The 21,730-nt window shown below is 49.2% G+C and overlaps 1 protein-coding gene across 5 annotated transcripts in view; it reads right to left on the bottom strand.

Moving 5' to 3' along the window:
- The window catches only part of SAMD4A (sterile alpha motif domain containing 4A), a 105,192-nt gene extending 90,189 nt beyond the window's left edge, over positions 1 to 15,003 (bottom strand). For 2 of the 5 annotated variants that reach the window (XR_011726154.1, XM_071745194.1), the window contains exons 1-2: positions 14,673 to 15,003; positions 13,287 to 13,495 (exon numbers count right to left, since the gene is read on the bottom strand). Coding sequence is in view for 3 of the 5 variants with exons in the window: in XM_071745194.1 (XP_071601295.1) it covers positions 13,287 to 13,482 (196 nt within the window). In the remaining 2 variants the exon portion in view is untranslated. The remainder of the gene's footprint in view (positions 1 to 13,286; positions 13,496 to 14,672) is intronic. The other 3 variants (XR_011726155.1, XM_071745195.1, XM_071745193.1) reach the window with 2 other exon arrangements.
- Between the last annotated feature and the right edge of the window lie 6,727 nt (positions 15,004 to 21,730).

The following is a 21,730-nucleotide window of genomic DNA, read 5'->3' as shown; positions in this document are numbered from 1 at the left end:
CAGTGCTGGGGGAGACCAAAAAGGAACCAGCATGTGAGCATCAGGGATAGCCCTGCTTCTCCATGCAGGACAGGGACAAGAGCCTTGGAATGCAAGAAGTCACTCACAAGTGCTGACTCTCTCCCTTTTTGGGTTTGTTTGGGGTTTTTTTACACTAAAAAAAAAACCAAGCAAACAAAAGTCACCCCAGTGAAGGCACATTCTGCTGAGATGTTTGCTGCAGGAGATGCAAAGGGCAAAAAGGGCTGAGGAAAGCTGCACGTGGATACACAGTGATATAAAGAGCTTTGCCAGGACTCAAGCTGCAAGATAGGAATAAATAAATTCAAGGAGAAAGAAGTTTTAGAAGGGCCTTGCATCAGGTAACCTAGGCACAAGCATTTCAGAGCTGGAGGAGGGTTTCCTTCCCCACCTGCCATAGCTGAGCTACATGTGGGATCCTTGCTCTTGTAGGAAATTTTCCTGCTCAGGCACAAGAACTTGCTGGAGTGGGATCTTGGGGGTCTGTGGGGTGTCAGGACCCCTGGATATTACACACCAAGATTATGGACCTCTCAAGACAGGGGGAGAAAGCACAAGCTATTTCTATTTTAAAACCAGAAAGCAACCAGAAAACTCAATCTAACATCCAGTTTGGCTTCAGGAGGGATTTGAAGAACTTGGGCTTCTTCGTGCCTTAATCCCCCACCATCCTTCCCCACTACCAACCAGTATTGACTTCTAACAATGCAGAAGCATCTGCCCACATTTTTGCAATTATTTCAGGCCCAGCAAAGAGCACCCTCCCTTTTCTGTAGGGTTAAATCTAAAGAACAGTTGCCAAAATGCTGAGAACACACTTGAACAATAGCTCCTCTGATGAAATTCCTTCATTCCATAGAGAAACCAGTATCCTCCAGCTGCTCTGGCTTGTCCAGAGAGATCTCCGAGCGTTCACCCACTCCCATAAAAAAAAAAAAAAGAAAAAAAAAGGGGGCTGTGGAAATAAATAAATAAATGACAAATTGAAAGATTTGAGCAGGGCTCAGATAAAACTAATGCAGGGCCCTGCAATTTAACCACAACATGAGAGTTTTATTACTGCAACATTTGCTTTGTGTGAAATACAAAGCCAGGATGTCAGTGGAAGGAGGACAGGGCTGGCCACCTGTCCTGGGGACAGAGACTCCCTCTACTTCTCAGTACAGAGACCACTTTTAGCAGCCCCATCACTTAAAATACTCATTCCCTGTGGAATCTCTGATCAGTCATTTATAAAAGCTGGGTAGCCCAGTCAGGCAGCTGAATTACAGCAGCTATTATCCATGTAGGCCTGAATACAAGCAGACACCTTTATTTATAAAGGCTCTCTGCCTGACTGAGATTTGACATGGGCTACAAAAAGCATTCAGCATCCAACTGACTGCTTCAGAAGAATGTGATGAAAGGTTACTGAGCACAGCCTGAGAAGACACCTTTACACAGCACTAAGAGCTGCCATTAAAAGAATTCATGCTGCTGCCACCACTCTTTTAACCAAGCAGGTTTAAGCAATTGGTTTCCTGAATGGTTGCACACCTTTGCCTCTTCTGGATCTATTAAAACAGATTTATTGATTTTTTTGCTAGACCAAATTCAAAGATACTTAGGGTATTTTTTTCCTTCTATCAGGCCTGGCTCCTCTCCTTTCAGACCTCCTGAGTCTCTGCTTTCCAAGCTGCTGTTTCTTGTGTTTCTTTTGGGCTCACCCTCAGCTGCAAGCCAGGAGCATGGACATTCTCCACAAAACCTGGGGACACTCAGGTACTACCAGTGCAAAGGGATGGGGAAGGGAGAAGAAAAGCAGGTGGTAAGAAAAATCAATTTCTCACAGTTGGTTTTCTTTAGCACTAATAATCTCAGTAGCAACTCCTGATAACAGCAGGTAGCCAAGACCATGGCAAAAGTACAAGTTCTGCTTTAAACTGACCTCTTCCCCAGGAGCAGCACGTGCAAATGTACTGAGAAGGGCTCAGCTGGGTGTGAGAAGGCTTTAAGTGTGTGTATGTTCACATCAGCCTCCAAACTCTGTTAGAACAACCTGAAACAGGAGCTGGCACATCTGCTGGGGCACACAGATGGGACCCAGCTCCCAATGGGGCTCCAAGGACTGCACTGTGCCAGCCAGCACAGCAATGGTAAGGAAGAGCCTTCCTTGCCCAGTTGCTCATTTCTTAGGCAAGGACAGATCCTATGAGGAGAGGCTGAGTGAGCTGGGGGTGTTGAGGCTGGAGAAGAGGAGGCTCAGGGGAGACCTCATCACTCTCTCCAACTCCCTGAAAGGAGGTTGGAGCCAGGGGGGGGTTGGGCTCTTTTCCCAGGCAACTCTCAGCAAGACAAGAGGGCACAAGAGGTCTCAAGTTGTGCCAGGGGAGGTTTAGGTTGGACATTAGAAAGAATTTCTTTCTGGAGAGGGTGATCAGGCATTGGAATGGGCTGCCCAGGGAAGGGGTGGATTCTCCATCCCTGGAGATATTTCAAAAGAGCCTGGATGTGGCACTCAGTGCCATGGGCTGGGAACTGCAGTGGGAGTGGATCAAGGGTTGGACTTGATGAGCTCTGAGGTCCCTTCCAACCCAGCCAATTCTATTCTATGATTCTATGACCATCAAAAGCATCTTCCTTTGACTCCCAAAAGCATCCTTCCTGCTGCCAGCACCTTCTCCTCTTCCACACACCCCTCCCAAAACCCAAATCCACAGCACTCCACCAAGAGAACCAAGTCCCAGCCCAACTTTCCAGCTACAACTCCTTACAGGTGATGAAAATGCAGGGGCTGTCAACAACAGAGCAGCTGAGTGACTTCAAGCATCCCTCACAGCACCAACCTGAAGCTCTGGGGAGGTTTCCCTGCTCCCCCTAAGGGGCTGCTGGGTGGGATCCCCAGCATCAGGAAGGAGCCCTGTGCTGCTGAGTAAGTTGTTATGGTTACTGGAGGGTTTGTTGGGTGGTTTCTTTTTTCCCTCCTCTTTTAAAAAGAATTCTTATCAGTTTAACATAATACCACCAGTCAACAACAATTCTTATCTTAAAAGGTCACTCAGGTAGTTATAATTCAACTTTACATCTACATTCACATTATCTGGAGGGAACAGCCTGGGGACTTGGTATTTTTATTTTTTTTTTTAATAATCCACTTCTTCAGAGTTGTAAGACATTTTTTTTTTTAGTAAAAAAACCAACAACAACTACCCAGAAAAACACTGAGCCCATAGGCAATTTTAACACATTGGGGAACACACTGAAAAAAGGGAGAAAAATCACACTGATGTTTGCTGCCTGAGAAACAAGGGGAATATCCCAACAGGAAAAACTACAAAAAACAGGGAAATACATGAACAGGGACCACAGCTGCTGCAGAAACACCATGTTCTGCCTGCAAATGTCAGATCAGCCAAGTTTCTACACAGGAGTTGTGGGTTTTTTCCTTTACATTTCTCTCCCAGTTTTCTTCCTTCTTGACTTCCCATTACAGATGAGGGACAGAGGGACAACAGAAATTAAAAAAATTAAGATGACCCAATCTGTGACGTTCAGGGTTGGGTTTCTTTCTTTCAAAACACAGAAAGAAGAAAAAACACAGCAGTGTGAAAAGCAAGTTTTAAAATGTTTCAAGCTAAGCCTGGCCAAGCCCTGTTTTATCCACCACCCACTCAATCACTTCTTTTAACAATTAAAACTCAACACATGCCCATACCCCACCAGGCAGCAGAGCATGGGCAAGGAGCAGAACAAAGTGGTTATAAGGCAGGCAGGTTTGGGGGTTGTCTGAAGTAAGTTTTACTAAAAAAACAAACAAACAACAAAACACATAGAGAAATCTGGGACAAATTACTTGCAAGGATCAGTAACAGAAAAGCTTTTTAAAGCACCCCTGTGCTTCCACTCCAGGGCTGCCTCAAGTGGAGCAAAAGCTGCTGGATCCTGCAGACACCACTCACAATGTTAAACCTTACTTTAAGTAAAATAACACACTGGGCCATGTGCACCTCCTGAAAATGTCAGGGAAGGTTTGCAGGGATCACAGCAGAAGGTGGCTCAGCCCTTGGTGCTCCCAAGCCATCAGCACCACCCTTCCATGTCTTCTGCAACAGAAAGTCCCACGTTCACAACACAAAATGACCACAAGCTTGTTCAAGCATGGTAGCACACACAGCAAAAAGTTCTTCTCCACCTCCTGGATTGTTTTATATAATGCCAAAAAAATGTTTTTCTCCTATAGCTCAAGCAATGCAAATGCCCAGAAAGAGATGCAAAGGGCAGCAGACAGAATTAATAGTAGCAACATACATGGTTACCACCCCAATCTCAACTTAAGAGATCAGAAGTCCAAAGATTTCACCTGCAAGAAAGCAGAGCCCTCTCTGAGGCCAGGCAGGAGCTCCAAGCCCAGGAAGCCACTGATGAGGTGCTGCACCCCACACATCTCTGTGAGCACACAGTCCCATCAGAAAAAACATCCTCCAATTCAGACACCATCACCAAAATCTTGGGTACACCCATATCATGAAGTCACCACATGCAAGTACAGAAATAAAAATGTGAACTATGAGCCAAACACTGGGTGGGGGAATGTGTGTGTCCAGAGAAGGGAATGGAGCTGGGGAAGGGTCTGGAGCAGAAGTCTGCCCAGGAGCAGCTGAGGGAGCTGGGGGTGTTGATCCTGGAGCAGAGGAGGCTGAGGGGAGACCTTCTGGCTCTCTGCAAGCCCCTGAGAGGAGGTTGGAGCCAGCGGGGGGTCGGGCTCTGCTCCCAAGGAAGAAGGGATGGGAGAAGAGGAAAGAGCCTCAAGTTGTGCCAGGGGAGGTTTAGGTTGGAGCTGGGGAAGAATTTCTCCCTGGAAAGAGCTGTCAGGGCCTGGCCCAGGCTGCCCAGGGCAGGGCTGGAGTCCCCATCATCCCTGGAGGGGTTTCAGAGCCCTGGAGATGTGGGGATGAGGGACATGGGGCAGGGGTGGCCTTGGCACTGCTGGGTTAACAGTCTGACTCAACGATCCTAAAGGTCTTTCACATCCAAGACAATTCTGTGATTCTATAAATCCTTCCCTTAGATCTTACACAGACACCTTTGTCTCCTGCATGGAAAGGCCACAGACTTGTCTCACACAGCCAACCCCCACCTGGCACAAAGCAAACGAGGTTTCTGCCTCTGGATCTGGTCTCCCCACCCCAACCAGGCTCATCTTCTCACCCAGAATCAGAGCAGACCAAACTGCAAAACCATCACAGGATGAGCACGACCATCCCAAGCCCTCTGCTCCGAGAGAAAACACACAGCCTGCAATCCTCTGCCTGTAAAACTCCTTCCCAAAAGAGCCAGCACCACCTTTTCCAACACAGAAACAATCCCAACCTTGTTTTGCTGAGATCCTGCCCCTCCACTCAACGCATCTGCTGCGGAAGAGGAAGCGGCGCGCAGGCGGAAAGTCGGGAACGGATCTGCTCGCTCCAACCTCAACTTTATTTGTCATTCCTGAAGCCAAGATGGAAAGCCACAGGCTTGGCTGTTTGCCACTGCCACAGTCACACTCAGCAGTGACCTCTGTAAATCTCTGGGATCTCCCCTCTTTAGGGTCAGAGCACTGCAAAGCTAAACACATCGAGGTGTCCCCTGCACCAGGGCCTGCAGCCCCTTTAAATGTCTCAGCAGGTCTTGTGCAACCAAGAGTTAGCAAATAAAGCAATGCCCTTGTTTATTCAGTGAAAAAGAGAGAAAATGCAAGGGGCATGTGCACATCCAGAGATATATATGCACACATGAGTCATGCTGGGGGTCATCCCAGCTGGAACTCTTTGGTGCTAAACCCAGCTCCCAGGTTTCAGACAGGATTTGTGCTCAGCCGCGGGCTCCTGCACTCATTTGGCATCACCCAAAAAGTGGGGAGAAGAGTGAGGAGATCAGGGGGGGACCACAAAGCACAGCCCAGCAGCTGCTGGATCCACCAGCTCCTCCACCCTTGGATGAATCCAGCCCCAAGGAGCTGTCAGCTCTGGGTCTGAGGTTGGGATGCAGCAGCAGTGCAAAGGGTGCCCTTTCTCCACAGTTATCTGCAGTAACTTTAGACACAAGCACGAAGCTGGAGAGCTACAGCACTGACGACTGCATCTTAAAATAAAGCAAGTGTTCACACTAATTACTATTTCAGTTACTCACACTGACTGCAAACATAACTCCTGGTTTGAGGAAAAAAAAACTACTTTCAGGGGCCACAAATCAGCTAAATTAGAATGGTATTTTTTGGTGGGGGATGAGAAGAAGACTGGGGCTCGCAAAATTGCAGGAAGATGAGAATTTGCACCACGATCCACTGGGTCCCCAGAAACCTTCACCAACTGCTTCAGGGAAACTTTGCAGGAAACTTTGGCTGACCTGAGCATCAGCTGTTTTAAAAGCAGCTGGGCCCAAATGCAAACGTGTGACATATAAATGGTGAGACAGGCACACAGCAGCTCCACTCGGATGCTGAGGCCCAAGATGCCAAAGGACACAACTGTGCAAACAGTGATCCACCAGCAGGAGCCTGGGGTATGAGCAGAGTGCTTTGCCCATTCATCCATTTTATCTGATTTGGAGATATGTATATTAATGAACTGGATTATTTTAGGTGATGGCTCTGTGGTTGGTTCTGATCTAAAGCTAGATTTGGGCTCTCTCATCAAGCCATACCTTGATGGGTTGCAGACTGCCGTGCCCTGTGTGGTTCCTCCCCTACAACTATGACCTTGGGGCAAAACTTAATCCCAACTACTTTTCCAAGCACAAAGAGAAGGTATCAGTGCAGAAGCATAGCATTTGGATAGAAATCAAGGGACAACAAACCTGTCCAGGCAGAAAACTCTGGCTCTGATCTGCGATAACGCTCAAAACGCTTCTCTGCATCTTCTACGCACACTTCAGTGGTGGGGTTTTCACAGAACCCCAGACTGGTTTGAGTTGGAAAGGACCTTAAAGATCATTTAGTTCCAACCACCATGGGCAGGGACACCTCCCACCAGCCCAGGTTGCTTCAAGCCCCATCCAACCTGGGCTGAGACACTGCCAGGGATGGGGCAGCCACAGCTTCTCTGGGAAACCTGGCACAGGGGCTCAGCACCCTCACAACAAACTATTTCTTCCTCACCTCTCATCTCTCTTCCATCTGGAAACCCTTCCCCCTGATCCCATCCCTCCCTGCCCTTGTCCCCAGTCCCTCCCCAGCTTTCCTGGAGCCCCTTCAGGCACTGGAAGGTGCTCTAAGGTCTCCCCATTGCAGCTTCTCTTCTCCAGCCTCAACACCCCCAACTCTCTCAGCCTGGCTCCAGAGCAGAGCTGCTCCAGCCCTCCCGTTTTTCCCAACTACAGTCACTGGGGGAATTAACCCCAAAATCAATATATGCAAAATCATGCATTATATGACAAAATGGCAGAAGGACACTGCAAAGCAAGAGAATGTCTCTTTAGCAGAGAGCAGCCCACCCATGGGCAAACCCTCTTGCACCTCATGATGCTCCAGGGAGCAAATCACACTGCTCTCATTAGCTGATTTTTTTCCACCCTCCCTCCTGTTTTAAGCACTGCTACCTTAAAATAAATAAATACATAAATAAATAAAAGCAGCTTTCCCCCAGCAAGCTCCACAGCACCCTTGCCACCCAAATGACCTGACCCTTGCTAGCTCTGCCCCACAGAGCAAACCTGACCATTGGTACTGCTGGTGTCTGGGGAATGAGCCACAGGGAGCTTCTCCCTCCTCCTCCAACTGCAAGGAGTGCCAGGAACCACCAGGGAAGGTGTTGTTGGCAAATAAGAGAAAACAAAAAGTCAACTGCAAGCCCAGGGGTGTCTCCTCTAAATCCCATCAGCAGGGGGAAGAGAAGAGCCCAGAGGAACCTTCTTCACACCGTGCCACAGACCTGCCTCCAGCCAGAGTTGGTGCAAGCCAAGGGCTGGTCTGCACTGATTCCCACTGCTACTCTGAAAAGCATCCATAAAAATAAAAATATCTTTGAATGGTGAGAGTATTGGGCCTTGTTTCAATCCCCTGGCTAACATCACTCCTCCCCTTGCTGCTCTCCAAAAAACCCAGCACAGATAGCTTTTAGCCCTCAGGTTAGCAAACAAAACCTGGGCGAGATGGATGGCAGCAGCTCAAGCAAGAGCAGGCAGATTAAAAGAAACCAATGTCCAACAGCTCAGCAGATCTCACCCCTGAAGAGTCCCAGCTCATGTTTTTTAATGAGCAGAGCTGGCAAGGCTGCTCCTACCCCCCCCTCAGGGCAGGGATGAGTGGAGGGACCACAGGATGCCAAAACTTCAAACTTGCCATCACTCCCAGAGCTCAGCATTGCAGTGGCAAACCCGAAAAATTAAATTAAAATTAAATATCGAGAAATTATCTGCAAGCTGGGCACGGGGATGAGTTTGCATCTGTGGGGGTCACTGTGAAACTTGCACAGGGGAGGGGTGGCAGCTTCCTGATGAGTTGGGAGACTGTCTGAGGCCACGGTGGCAGTAACAGTCATTGGGCTGGAGCCACAAGAACTTTAGGATCTGAGGTGAGGTCTGCAGGGTGGGGAATACCTTTTAGCCAGCTGGTAAAGTTAAGGGAAAATAAAAACAAACCATCCCAGAACCACACAAGCCCTTCTTTGAGCTGGTGCACCTTTGTGCTTGGCTGTTTTTTCCAGCTGCATCACTTGGTCTAATTAAAGACATGACAGCTCCCTGCAACCCTTGCCTCTCTTTCTCCAGCCAGTTCTTCCCAGGACAAGAAATCTAGGTCATTCTGATGTTCCCATTGTGATACTTGACAGCCTGCTGAAATCAAATAAAGATTTTGGCCTTCACATCTGAAGCAGTTAATGTCCTGTGCACGGGGCAAAGGAAACTTGTTGTCCTTCAAGACCAAAAGATTTCAAGCTGTCTCTCCACTGCCACCAGTGTAGCAGGGTGCTCAGATGCCTGTGGGACCTACGGGAGCCTTTGGGCATCTCTGCTGACCAGAAGAGACTGCAGGAGTGAGGAATCACAGCACCTGGTGGAGTGGGATGTGGGACTACTACTCCAGAAAAAAACCTCAGTGACAAATCTGGCCACCAGAGAGAGGATGCCTGAGTAGGTGGGAGCTGAAGCATATCCTGCACTCAACACCAAAGGCCTATGGTGTGCATTTCATGGATACAGCAGCCCCCATCTCCTCATGGGATCCATACCCCACAGAGCAGCTATACCTGGCAAGCCCTGGTGTCTCAGCCCCAGCCAGCTGGCCCAGGAACACCAGAGGTCCTGCTCCCACCACAAGGCATATCCCACTTCTTCTGCCTGACCTTTACTGGCAGCTGGAAGGAGGTGGCCCTGTCCTGACAGCTCTGAGCAGCTGGGACTGCAGTCACCCAGCAAGGCCAGGCTGGAAGGAAGGAAGGAAGTTATAGCAGGCTTTTAAATAGCACTATGGAATACCTGAAACTTCTATTTCTGAGCATGGATAATATGGTTTCCATATTCTTCTCCACGCACCAAATGCCAACCCATTTGTGCTCTAACTCAGCTCCAAGACACATTCTTCACCAGTTAAAACCACTGAAGCTCAGTGAGCCTCCTTAAAGCCACCATGTAGGTAGGATAACCACCAGCTGTAAGCTTCACCTAACCTATAGGTTTCCTGCTGTGTTTGCTTCTCACTTCCATTTTATCTTCTATCATCAAGCAATGGGCTTAAACACACTCTGGATGGTCTTGCAGGCCCTGTACCACATGTACCCACATCTCCAGCCTGCTATAAGACACCCATGTAGCTTTCTGTAGGATGTCTCTCTCATCTGAGGTGGGCAGTGGGGTTATATATCCCACCCCTCCATGCCTGAGCAGGTATTTCCAGAGCCACTGAAGCAGGAGAGGCTCCTCAGGGCTTTCTGAGTGTCACACGTGGCTGTACACAGCAGAGCCCCATTAGTATTGCAGTCCAAACAAAGAGGGCTTGGCTGTCATGATCAAAAATACCCTCAACACTTGAAAAGAAATTAAGACAGAACTCCTGTACAATAAATATACTTGATTCTTCATGGGAGTTAATGAGTTGAAAAGAGTTGTTATTCTTGCTTGAGGTTTTCCCACCTCATCTGCCATCCAGCAGACCTCTCCTCTGGAGTCTACCAGGCAAAACCAAACCTGAACACCTTTGCTGATAGGAGTTTTCCTCCATGTCTGACCCACACATCCAACAGCTCGAGCCCAGCTCCAGCAGCCAGTGAGGATTTCAGGCTCCCTTCTCCCTCTGGACCTCTCCTCATCTCACTTGTTAATGATGAAGTTCCCAAGGATGATGCCCATCCACCAACAAACACAGCAGGGCAGCCACTTCCTTCTAGCAGTTGTGACCTAGGAGTAATGTTCAAGGTTTTCCACTTCTTCAACAAGTTTGGGGCAAGCAACAGGTCCAAAACCAGCTCCTTTCTCATGAGGACCCACCACTGAAGTCAATTTGAACACCAGACCAGCACGTTGCATTCAGACCAGCATTGCTTAACTCCTGGCTTACTACACTGTGACTTACAGCCAGCTCCTACACCCCATTTAAACTCTGCACCCATTGCCCCACAACCCCTTGCAGACCCCCAATGCCACATCCCCAACATCAACAAGGATGCTGGTGGGACAGCTACAAGCAGGAAACCACTGTTTCCAAGACAGCAAATGCCCAGAAAACACACCAGGAGCCACCTCAGCCACAGCCTGGGAAGGAATGAAGCCCAAATTAGTTAAGCAAACAACAGGATTTAGACAGTAAGGAGTAACACAAGGTTAGATGATGACAGTGCTTTTCAGAAGAACTTGGTGTGATTCCACTGCCAGGCAAGAGACAAATGGCTGCCTGTGAAATGGACACTGAACAGAAGCAACTTAAAAAAAGAGAGGTAGTTTTATGAAGCAGACAGTGTTAACATTGGAGACCAAAAGCTATTTCCCAGTAGTTCTTGGTTACAAACCTCAGCTACCCTTCCCTCCCCACCACAATGGGACTGCCAAGCTTGTAAAAACACGTGTCCTGCTCCATGGGATGCATGGAAATGCCCACCTCCTGGGAGAGCCATATGGAGGGGTGTTTGGCAAGAAAGAGCTCAATGGATCCAGGTTTTGCTATCGCAGCTACAAATGCCCTGGAGGAACAACTCATTTTTGGAAGAAACGTCAGGGAAAGCACAAGCAGCTCCCCAAAGGGACAGGCAGAAGGCTGGATGCCAAGCTTTGCTCACAGGAGAAATCCTCGTGCCAAGCAAGGTCAATGGGATTACAGGGGCAAGCAGGGATTGCTCGCACGAGTAGAGATGGGAAGGGCCCAACTCCTGCTTTCCACCCTGGTTTCCATCGAGCCAATGCCACCACACTGCCTTTGCATCTGGGAAGACTTTGAAACACTTTTTTTTCCTTTTATAACTCGCCTTTTCTGTGGTCAGATCACCCCCCTCTCCTCTCATTAGATTAACCAACCACAGGGACACAGCTACCACCAAGAACTCCATTTGAACAAGTAACTGCGGCGCTGATTTAAAAAAAAAAAAAAAAAAATTAAATTAAAAATCTGTCACAGCAGGAATCACAGCGAGCCCTTGCTACACCCGACACAGGAGGCTGCACATTCATCCCGGAGCAGCTGAGTTTGGAGCAAACTCCCTCCCTATCCCCATCCATCCCCCCCCCCAGGGGCCTCCCCACCCAACTGGCTGAGGTTGGGCCCTTCAGCTGTTTATAAAAGCTGCAGTTATTGCACTCAGCAGCATTCCTCCCTTCTCATTCCTGCGAGCTATATAAGGGAACAGCCAATTCCAAGCCCGCTCCCCCACCGCCAGCCCCGATCCCTTCGCTCCGGAGCAGCCCCGGGGCTGGGTTTCCTGCAGAAGAACCAAAAATCCCATGTTCCTCGATGGAAGACTGCAGCGTTGGGCTGGACCTTGTCATCAAATGGCAGCACAAGCAGCTGCCAAATCCTGCCGGCTCGGTGCTCTAATAGGGAACAGCTGGAAAAAGGACCCTGCATTCCTCCCGCCCCGGCAACACTGGGGGCTCTGTTCGGGATCCGGCCGCCTCCAGCCCACAAGGTTTCCAGCCAGCCCAAAATGTTGCTCCCCAGCACTGCTCTGACATGCACAACCCAAAAAAGCAAAAGCTCCTGGACACCCCCATGGGATTTTATCTAAAGGGGATGTTTTTTTGTTGGTTTTTTTCCCTCTGCACTTTTTTTTTTCTCTTTTAGTTTTTTTTCCGAGGGACACAGAATGCTGCAACTTTTTTTTTTTTTCTTTTTTTTCCCTTGTCTACTTGCACTCTGTATTTCAGAAACTCTGCTTACAACCAACTTGCACCCCAACGTATATCCACACATACACACTTGGGAACAGACCTGTTTGTGATGCACAAACCCCACTAAAGAAATACATGAATGCACAGCACAACTCGCACATGGCTCATCCTGCTCTGACTCCATTTAGTTCTGTGGAGTTGAGTAACTTGTAGTTATGTCTAAATGACACTAAAATCAGACTTTTGCAGCCCTGCACATTTTCTGCAATTCCTCCTCCTCTCAATGCTCAGTAACACAAAACAGTCTACTCATATTTTCTTAGAGCTCCACTGAAACACAAGGGGGTATTCAGAGCTGCAGGAAAAAAAAAAAAAAAAATGCGTCCAAACAGGATCTGAATGATGAAATAGGAATTGCCACATTTTTATTATTTTTGTTTTAAATAAATAAAAAAAAAGGATAAATCAGCTCAGTCAGACTTTTAAAAAAAATAACAGTTTTTCTGAGGTAGTGACGGGCTGGTTCTGCATGTTGCAGAAAGCAAAGCAAGCCACGTTGTCCAAAAGAAGCCTAGAAAATCCAGACTCTACGTGACCTGACTTACTTATTTCACAGGAAACTGCATGGAAGGAGGAAGGGGAGGGAGAAGGGGGGGGGGGGAGGGAGAGAGGAAAAAAAAAAAAAAAGAAAACCACCAATCATTCATGCTACCGTAGTTACGCCATGCCATAGACCAGAGTAGTTTGCTGTGAAAAATCAAACTGAAATAAGCCATCACCCGTTTGAAAAATAAAAGAAGAGAAGCTGTTCAAGGCAACGGAGCCACGAGTGGGTTTTATGTTGTGTTTTTGCCGTTTTATTTTTTTTTTTAATTCTGCCTGCATTAGAGCATCCATCGGCCGAGGTTTGCAGCAACAAAAATAAATAAATAAATAGGAAAAAAAACAACACAAACCAACGAAAAAAAAAAAAACCAAACTAAACCACTCACCGGGGTTGTTGGCTTCCCCTTCGAGGATGTGGAGCTCGGTGCAGTCTGCCAGGGAGTGCTCCAGGCAGAGCTGGAGGAAACGAGCCTGGGTCCGGCTGACGCGTTTCAGCAGGGAGAGCAACGCAACAGTCTGCTCGCACTCGTTCCAGCCCTTGAACCATCCGGCCAACACGCCGACCTGGTCTCGAAACATCATGGTGAAGACACCTCTGCGGAGGGGAGGTGGGGAGAGGGGAGGGGGGAGAAAAATAAATAACCGGGAAAGCCTTCCCCGACTCTGCTTCCTCCCCTAGGTTTTTTGGGTCAGGAATAATAATAATTAAAATATATATATATATTAAAAAAAAAAATAAAATGGAAGAAAGAGGGAAAAAAAAAAATAATCTCCTTTGCAGTAAAAAGGGTGGGTTTTTGGTTTGGACGCAGCTGGGGTTGGGCTTTGCTCCCTCTCTTCTGGTTTGGGTGCAGTGCTGGAGTCCCTGACGGCGACACGGCGGGGAGGGAAAGAGGGAGGGAGGGAGGAGGCGGAGGTGTTGGAGAGGGGGGGGGGGGCAAAAAAAAAATTAAAAAAAAAATAACAAGGCCGAATAAAAAAAAAAACAAACCCCAACACCAAACAACCTAAAAAAAAAAAAAAAAAAAAAAGGAAAACCCCAGCGTGGGGGCTGCCCCCAGGCAGGAGGCGGCGGGAGGGGGCGGCGGGGGCTGCTCCTGCCGGCGGGGCCTCACACCTGGAAGACAGAAGGGGGGGGTCAGGGGGGAGGAGGAGGAGGAAGGTTCTTCCTCACACCACACACCCCCCTCCTCCCCCGATCTCCGGCACCCTCCAGGCTAAGGGGAGCCCCCCCCGCCCCCCCCCTCTCTAAGCACCCTCCAGCGCTGCACCCAACACCCCCGAATGTTGGGTTGGGTTGTGGGGGGGGGTTGGTGGTCACTCCCCCCCTCCTCACGCATGGCGCTCCCTGAGGGGGGGAGAAAAGAAGGGAGGGAACTCCCCTCCCACAGCACCCAAGCATGGGGGAACCCCCCCACCCCCCAAAAAAAAAAACCAAAAAAAAACCATCCAAGCCACAGGACACACACAGAGCAGCAATAGGAACACAACACCACCAACAACCCCCCCCGTACGTCAGGGACACAAACAACCCCCCCAAAACACGGGGAGAAGGAGGAGCGGAGAGGGGGGGGGGGGGAGAGGAAGGAAAATCCCCTCCAACCTTATGGGGGGGGGGTAAAGACCCCCCCTGAATGCATCCAACCCCGCAAAGCCAAAAGGAGGAGGGAGGATTGAGGGGGGGGGGGGGGGCGAGGGGGGACACGACAGAGAGTGCTTCCCCTCCCCCCCCCCCCAAAAAAAAATATACAGCCCACCCCAAAGTTACTCACCTGACTCATACCGGCCCCGGGGGGGGGGTGGGGGGTGGTGAGTGTGTGGAGGAGGAGGAGGAGGAGGAGGAGGGGGGGGGGGGGGGGCGTCAGCGCGGTGTGAGGTGAGGAGGGTGCGGGGGGGGCCGTGCCATGGCGGGGAAAGGGAAAGGGAGGGGAAGGGGGAAAGGGAAAGGAAGGGAAAGGGGAGAAGGGGTGGGGTGGGGGAGGGGGGGGGAAGGGGGATTTGGGGAGGGAAAAAAAAAAAAAGGGGGGGAAGGGGGGGTGCGCGGGGCGCGAGCGGCGGCGGCGGCCCGGCGGCGCGAGACTGAGCCCAGCGACGCGCCGAACCCCCGCTCCCCACCACATGCCGTCATTTGCATAGCGGTGACGTCATAAGGGGCGGGGAGGAGGGGGCGGGGCGTGGGTCGTGGGTCGTGTTTTGAGGGGGGTGTGGAGCGCGTCCCCCACCTTCCTTCCCCCCCCCCCCCCGCTCCAGACTCACCCCTTCAGGGTTGCGAATCCGTTGCGACCCCTTCCCCCCCTCCTCCCCGAATTAATTTTTTTCTGGGGGGTGGAGAAGAGTCCACGAAGTCATTGCCCCCCCCCCTCCCCACGAAGGAAAAAAAAAAAAAAATCTGCGGGTTTCCCGCTGGAGGAAACCACCATCTAGTGGATTGCGGGGTAATGGCAGGGTTGGCTTTATTTTTTTTTTTTTGGGGGGGGGGAGGTGATGCAACTTTCTGCTCCGCTAAGTACCGGGAAAAGGGATTTTAGAAATAATTATTTATAAATTGATTATGGCTTTCTTTCCCTTTCCTTTCCCTTTCCGTTCCCTTTCCTTTCCCTTTCCTTTCCCTTTCCTTTCCCTTTCCTTTCCCTTTCCTTTCCTTTCCTTTCCTTTCCTTTCCTTTCCTTTCCTTTCCTTTCCTTTCCTTTCCTTTCCTTTCCTTCCCCTTTCCCTTTCCCTTCCCCTTTCCCTTCCCCTTCCCCTTCCCCTTCCCCTTCCCCTTCCCTTCCCCTTCCCCTTCCCCTTCCCCTTTCCCTTTCCCTTTCCCTTTCCCTTCCCCTTTTCCCTTCCCCCTTCCCCTTTCCCCCTTTCCCTTTCCCTTCCCTTTCCCCTTTCCCTTTCCCTTTCCCTTTCCCTTTCCCCTTTCCCTTTCCCCTTCCCTTTCCCTTCCCTTTCCCCTTCTTTTTTTTTCCTTTTTTTTTTCCTTTTTTTTTTCTTTTTTTTTCCTCTTTTTTTTTTTTTTTTTTTCCCCCTGGTGTGCAAGGGAGGAGCAATACACACATATCCCAAGAACAGAAAAAGAGAGACAGACGAACACCCCAGCTCAAGGGGTTTGCAAAGATCCAGCAGAATCCAACACCTGGAGAAGCATCCCTAAGGTGGGAAGGGTGTTTATTGGGTGCAGCCAAGGGGTGTCCAGTGTCCCATCCCCGTGCTGCGGGGTCAAGTGCCACCAGTGCCTTTGCAGCAAGGTCCTCCTCACTTTGCAGGTGAGGTGTCAGGAGATGGTGAGGGAAAGGAGATGTGAGGAGATCGTGGCAAACCTGGAAAAGCCTTTCATGAGTGGATCCACTCCCTGAAAAGTGTTGGTGTGCCCGGGTGGGTGCTGGAGAAAAATTTAGGGTTTGTGGCCCCACTTTGGTTTAAAAAATCTGGTTTTGGGGGGGGAAAAATAAGTAGTGAGGAGACAAAGGGTGCCCGAAGCCACTGGGATCACCTGGTGCTGTGTGCAGGAGCATCAGTCCTGCAGTAGAACCTTGAGATGAGGATCACCACGTGGCTTCCAGCACCTCCTCTATGTCAAATGATCTACAAATGGTCCACGTGCAACCCCCCAGCTCACGAGTTCACACGTAACATGTTTTACCTGTCCAGACATCTGGTGTCCAGCTCAACAAACAGGAGTTCCCTCAGCCATCTGTCTCATCCTCCGGGTCCATCCCAATAAAGGGTCCATCCGAGAGCCCTTTTCCCCTCACCTGGAGGCTGACACTGCTCCCACCATCCCCATGTCCAGAGGGATGGGCTGTGGAGCCACAGGGAAGCACTGGTGTGGGATGTTTTACACGGGAACCATCGGCGTGCACAGCACCAGGAGCTCCAGGCTGTGTCCAGGTTGCTAATTTAAGGGTTTGCCAAGCTGGCTTTGCCTGATAACACCTCTCAGGTTTTGCATTTTATTGAATCATAGGATTGCCAGGGATGGAAGGGACCTTAAAGCTCACCCAGTTCCAACCCCTGCATGGCCAGGGACACCTCCCACTGGATCAGGTTGCTCACAGCCCCATCCAGCCTTAAAAACTTCCAGGGATGGGGCTTCCACCACCTCCCTGGGCAACCTCTTCCTTCACCACCCTCATGGTGAAGAACCTTTCTAACATTTAATCTGAATCTACCTCCCACCTCTAGTTTTAATCCATCCCCCTAGTCCTAACACTACCCGGGATCCTCAAGAGCCCCTCCCCAGCTTTCTTGCAGCCCCTTTGAGGCCACAACAAGGCTTCTCCAAACTGAACAACCCCAACTCTCTCAGTCTGGCTTCATAGCAGAGGTGCTCCAGCCCTCTGAACATCCTCATTGCACATCCTTTTGCACATCTAAAGGTAACAGCAGCCACTGGATGAGTATTTAGGGCTGAAGCATCAAATGCAGCACTCCACGAGGCTGGGTGGGTTGGTGAGAGATGTGTCCCCATCATGCAGAGAAAGTTATGAATAAGCCAAAGCCACAGATTCTGTCAAGAACAAACCTGATAATAAGCAAAAAAATAACAAACAAACCCGATTCTTGACATCAAGAACAAACCTGATAATAAACCCAAAAATATTCATCTGTCACTCAGGCAATAACAAGCATCTGTTGCCTGTGGCACCTCCAGGAAGCAGACACAGAGGAGATCCTGACCCAGTGGCAGACGCTGGGATGTTTGGAGGTTTCTATGGTGATTATAAAAATAAACCTGCAGCCTGAGGAAGAAATACCCAGAGCATCACAAGATCCACTGTGGGGTGGGTGCCCGTGCAGATCAGTGCAATAGAAGGATCTCCAAGCTGATCAGCTGAGGTGAGGGGACCCATCAGCATCTCCATGGTGAAGGGAGTTTCAACCTCAACCTGAGGAGCAACTTCTTTGCTCTGAGGGTGAGGGAGCCCTGGCCCAGGCTGCCCAGAGAGGTTGTGGAGTCTCCTTCTCTGGAGCCTTTCCAACCCCCCCTGGATGTGTTCTGTGTGTCCTGCCCTGGGGGATCCTGCTGGGGCAGGGGGGTTGGACTCAATGATCCTTAGAGGTCCCTTCCAACTCCTAACATTCCATGATTCTATGAACTCTCTTCCTCAAGGATGGAGCATCCAATGTGTAGATGCTGTGTGCTGGGAGCAGATACACCCCAGCCAAAGGGAGAAGCAGGATAATTCTGTTTTATATGGCAATTCCTGGCTGACCTCCACTGCCAGTATGGTGGGGTGGCTCAGCAGAGCTATACTGAGGCACCATCTACATTTCTGTTTATCACTTCAGAGCAAAACCAAGAGGTCTGTGGTAGTATTAGCCAAGCAGGTGGTCTGAGCAAATTAGTGAATCCTGAGGATTCAGGAGTTGGAAGGAAGCAGTTGCTCATCTCAGTGGAAGCCACCCCATAACATATTTAGCTGAAGGAGGGATGAGTATATCCACCAGCACACAACAGCCCAGCTTTCCTAGCTCATTAACCCCAAGAATTAGTGAAAATATCATGGCAGGCAGGCTGAGATAACATCATCTCTTCCATTTGTTCCTAAACAAAGAGTGAGAATTGGTCACTGGGATGTGGGAACTGGCCACTGGGATGCTAGAGTTTTCCTTACCTTGGGTGGTGGAGCTTTGCAATTCATACAAATAAGCTCTGCCAAATACAAACACACACACACACACAAAGAAGAAACATAAGTAAAAATAAAAAGTAAATTATAAAACCTACATGGGTTTATACTTCCAAACAGGAGGCAGCAGGAAAAAATTTGTATTTAAACTCAACTCTCCTGTGTCCAGCCTGGGGTTCAAGGCTGACCTTGGGTCTGAATCCACCATGAAAGCAGCAGTGACTTCCAAGGTTTTTCCTACATATGTCTGGAGAGAGAGACTGGAGAGATGAGACTGGAACACAGGTTTCTTCTGCACTGAAGAAAATAGAATTCCTGACCCTGGAATACCTCATCTGGCTCTACAGACACCACATTTTGCTGGAACTGTTTTGGGTCACTCATCTTCTGGCCTTCATGCATGACCCTGCCACACAGATCCATTTGCAGTCTGGCGGCCCAAGCTCTCCTTCTTGAGCCCTGTTAGTGGTAAATAAGCTGTTGAAGCCTAAATCCTCATGAACACAGCATGTGTGGACTGGGAAATACTGGTTAGCATGGGAAATGCTGCTCATGTTAGGTTTGTTTAGGGGTTGCCTTGAGCAGACCCCATTCCATCACTGAGAACACCTCCAAGTTGTGCTGTGAGTGCACTGGCATCTGCTTCTCCAGCACCATCAGCTCTGCCCTGAGCTGGCTCACAGGGACTCCAGGGACACAGAAGCAACAAAATAAATCAGCTTAACTAATGGTTCTGAAAAAATCACCCCTTGCATATGTCACAGGCTGTTCTTCTGGCCACTGACACACACAGAATGGGTGATGAGGAGCTGAGGTGGAAGAAGATGCAAAGGATTTATTTAACCAGGGGAGCAGTAATTTTCATTGGGCTCCTCCAGTTTCAAATAACCCCTGGGATGTAAGGGGCAAAACCTTCTCATCCCATCAACAGCAAATGAAGATTTGCAGGATTTATCCTTGCAAAACTGAGGCCACTTCGTGTGTTGTGGCCAAAGCCTGACTCAAACCCTGCTGGGCCTTCAGGGCAGCCTGGTTATTTGGTGTGCTGGTTTGAGGTATGTCCTGCCCCATCCCAGCCCCTCCAACCAGACATCAGCACAAGCACAGAGCACAGGTCCAGCTCACACCTCAGATGGGTCTTCAGCAAGATGTCTGAGAAGCTCTGGGCCCCTCACTGACACCCCATAAATGCCTGCTGGAGAGGTAGGTCCCTGGATGGCTGTATCCCATAGCCTCACGTCATGTTTACCTACAACACTCTGATTTTTCAAACCATTTCCAGCCAGCAATGAAAGCAGCTGCTTGTAGGACTTGGAGCTGACTGAGGCTGCGTTGCGAGCAGATGGCCCTGATGAAAAAAGAAGCTGATCCCCAAGGAGGCACCATTCAACAGAGCTGCTCGACTCCCTGGCTCCAGCAGCTCCAAGACAGGCTTGGAGATGTGCATTAGCACTCAGTATTGAGGAAATTACTTCCCTAACTATCCCTTTCAAGCAATTAGCTTCGGAAGCCTGGTTCCAACTCAAGACATGTCAGCAGCACTGATGCTGTGGCAGTTACTAACAATGAACATTGCCTGGTGCTGACAAAGTGATGGTAATGTAAAGAAAATTTCCTTAAAGGAGAGTGGAAGAGTTGCCAGGTTGGGTGAGGTTTTAGATGTAGCCAGGATGCTGGGGTGGAGGAAAACCTTCACACTTTCACCAGGTGAAATGGCAGAGGATCTAAGCGTGAAAGGCAAACATAAGGGGAAACTGCTCACCTTGATTCTCCTGCCCCCAAACATGCAGATCTCATCAAAGCCCACACAAGTCACACCTAGGACTGCAGACAGAACAAGTGTTATGTCCACACAGCTAGAAATGATCCACTAAGACCTATTCTGCTTTTTTTTTTTTTTTTTTGAGCCCTCTGAACATGTTACAGGAAGAGCCAAGAAGGGGAAAAGCTGTGAAACTTGGCATGAGCTGGAGAAAGGGGTACTGTGTACTTCAGAGGTAGGATGGGTCTGGCAGGGAGGATCAGGTCTCAGCTGTGCCCTGCACATCATCCTCACATCTCTTTCCCCATCCCACCACATTTTGGGCCACTTGCTTGCTCAGGATGTGGTCTGCTCACCCTGGTATGGAGGTTGCTTCTCAAGAGTCCTCAGGAGAGCTCTATAAGTAAAGGCTGTCAAGGGCAAACCAGTCCTAACACCCTGATGAACCAGAGTGGTCATTTGGTGTTCCACCTGGTGCTTAAATTTAAAAAGAAATTAAAAAAAATTTAAAAATAAATGTATTTAAAAAGAAATATGTAATTTTTGTTTTGTATACACCAAACTCAGCTGTTCCAGCTCATCTCCAGCCACCACCCAGAAGTCATCACTTCTCCAAGGGTGGGGGACCCTGGCAGCTCTGCCCATGGGCCACCCAACACCCTTGGTGCAATATGCACAAATGTCCCCAAACCCACCAATCCTGTCTTCATTGGGTATCAAAAAGTTTCTCAGCAAGAGGTGGGAAAATAAAAGGAAAAGCTTCTGATGGAAATAAGGAGATACAAAGAAAGGATAAAACCCCCTTATTAGATCAGATCTGTGTGAGTAGATCTGGCTCTGTAGTGTGAGCCAGACCAAGGTCCATACCCAAATCCTGCTACAAAGGATTATGTTGCTGCACAAGAGACATAGAAAAGACTGCAAATTATTCCTACCCTCATGCTTTAAGGAGCTCATTTGAAGAAACAAGGCTTTTCATCAAAGAAGTGGAGACATCTTCAGGTTTGCAATGAAAGGGGTTGAAAAAGACCCCCAAAGAACCCCCCAAAAATGGGCTTCTTCTGCTCCCTGCAGCAACCAGAACCATTTAAAGACATTATTGAAAATGTGGCCTATTCCAGGTAGCTACAGCAGATGTATCCAGAGGGGGATAGAGAAGACCTGAGTTGCTGAGGTCTCGCTGGCTGCAGTCACAAGAACAGAAGGATAAACTGCAGAGAAATCTGTTCATTGCCTACCTGCCTGTCAAGCCCACCAAAATGAAGCCCAGCAAAGCACTGCTGAGGGTGCACTGCTGCAAAGCCTGGAACCTTCTGAGTCCATCAGGTGCTGTGAAATAAGTGCCTAATAAGAGTCCCTGTGAGTAGACTCAACAGTGAGGCTGTGGGAACACTTAAGGCAGAGGCTGCTAAAATGAAAGATATAAATGACTCCCTATAAATAGGGTCAA

Source organism: Heliangelus exortis, chromosome 5 (genome assembly GCF_036169615.1).
Source record: "Heliangelus exortis chromosome 5, bHelExo1.hap1, whole genome shotgun sequence".
NCBI classification, from domain to species: domain Eukaryota; kingdom Metazoa; phylum Chordata; class Aves; order Apodiformes; family Trochilidae; genus Heliangelus; species Heliangelus exortis.
The sequence above is the reverse complement of the archived record's forward strand: the minus strand, read 5'-3'. Positions and strand labels throughout refer to the sequence as shown.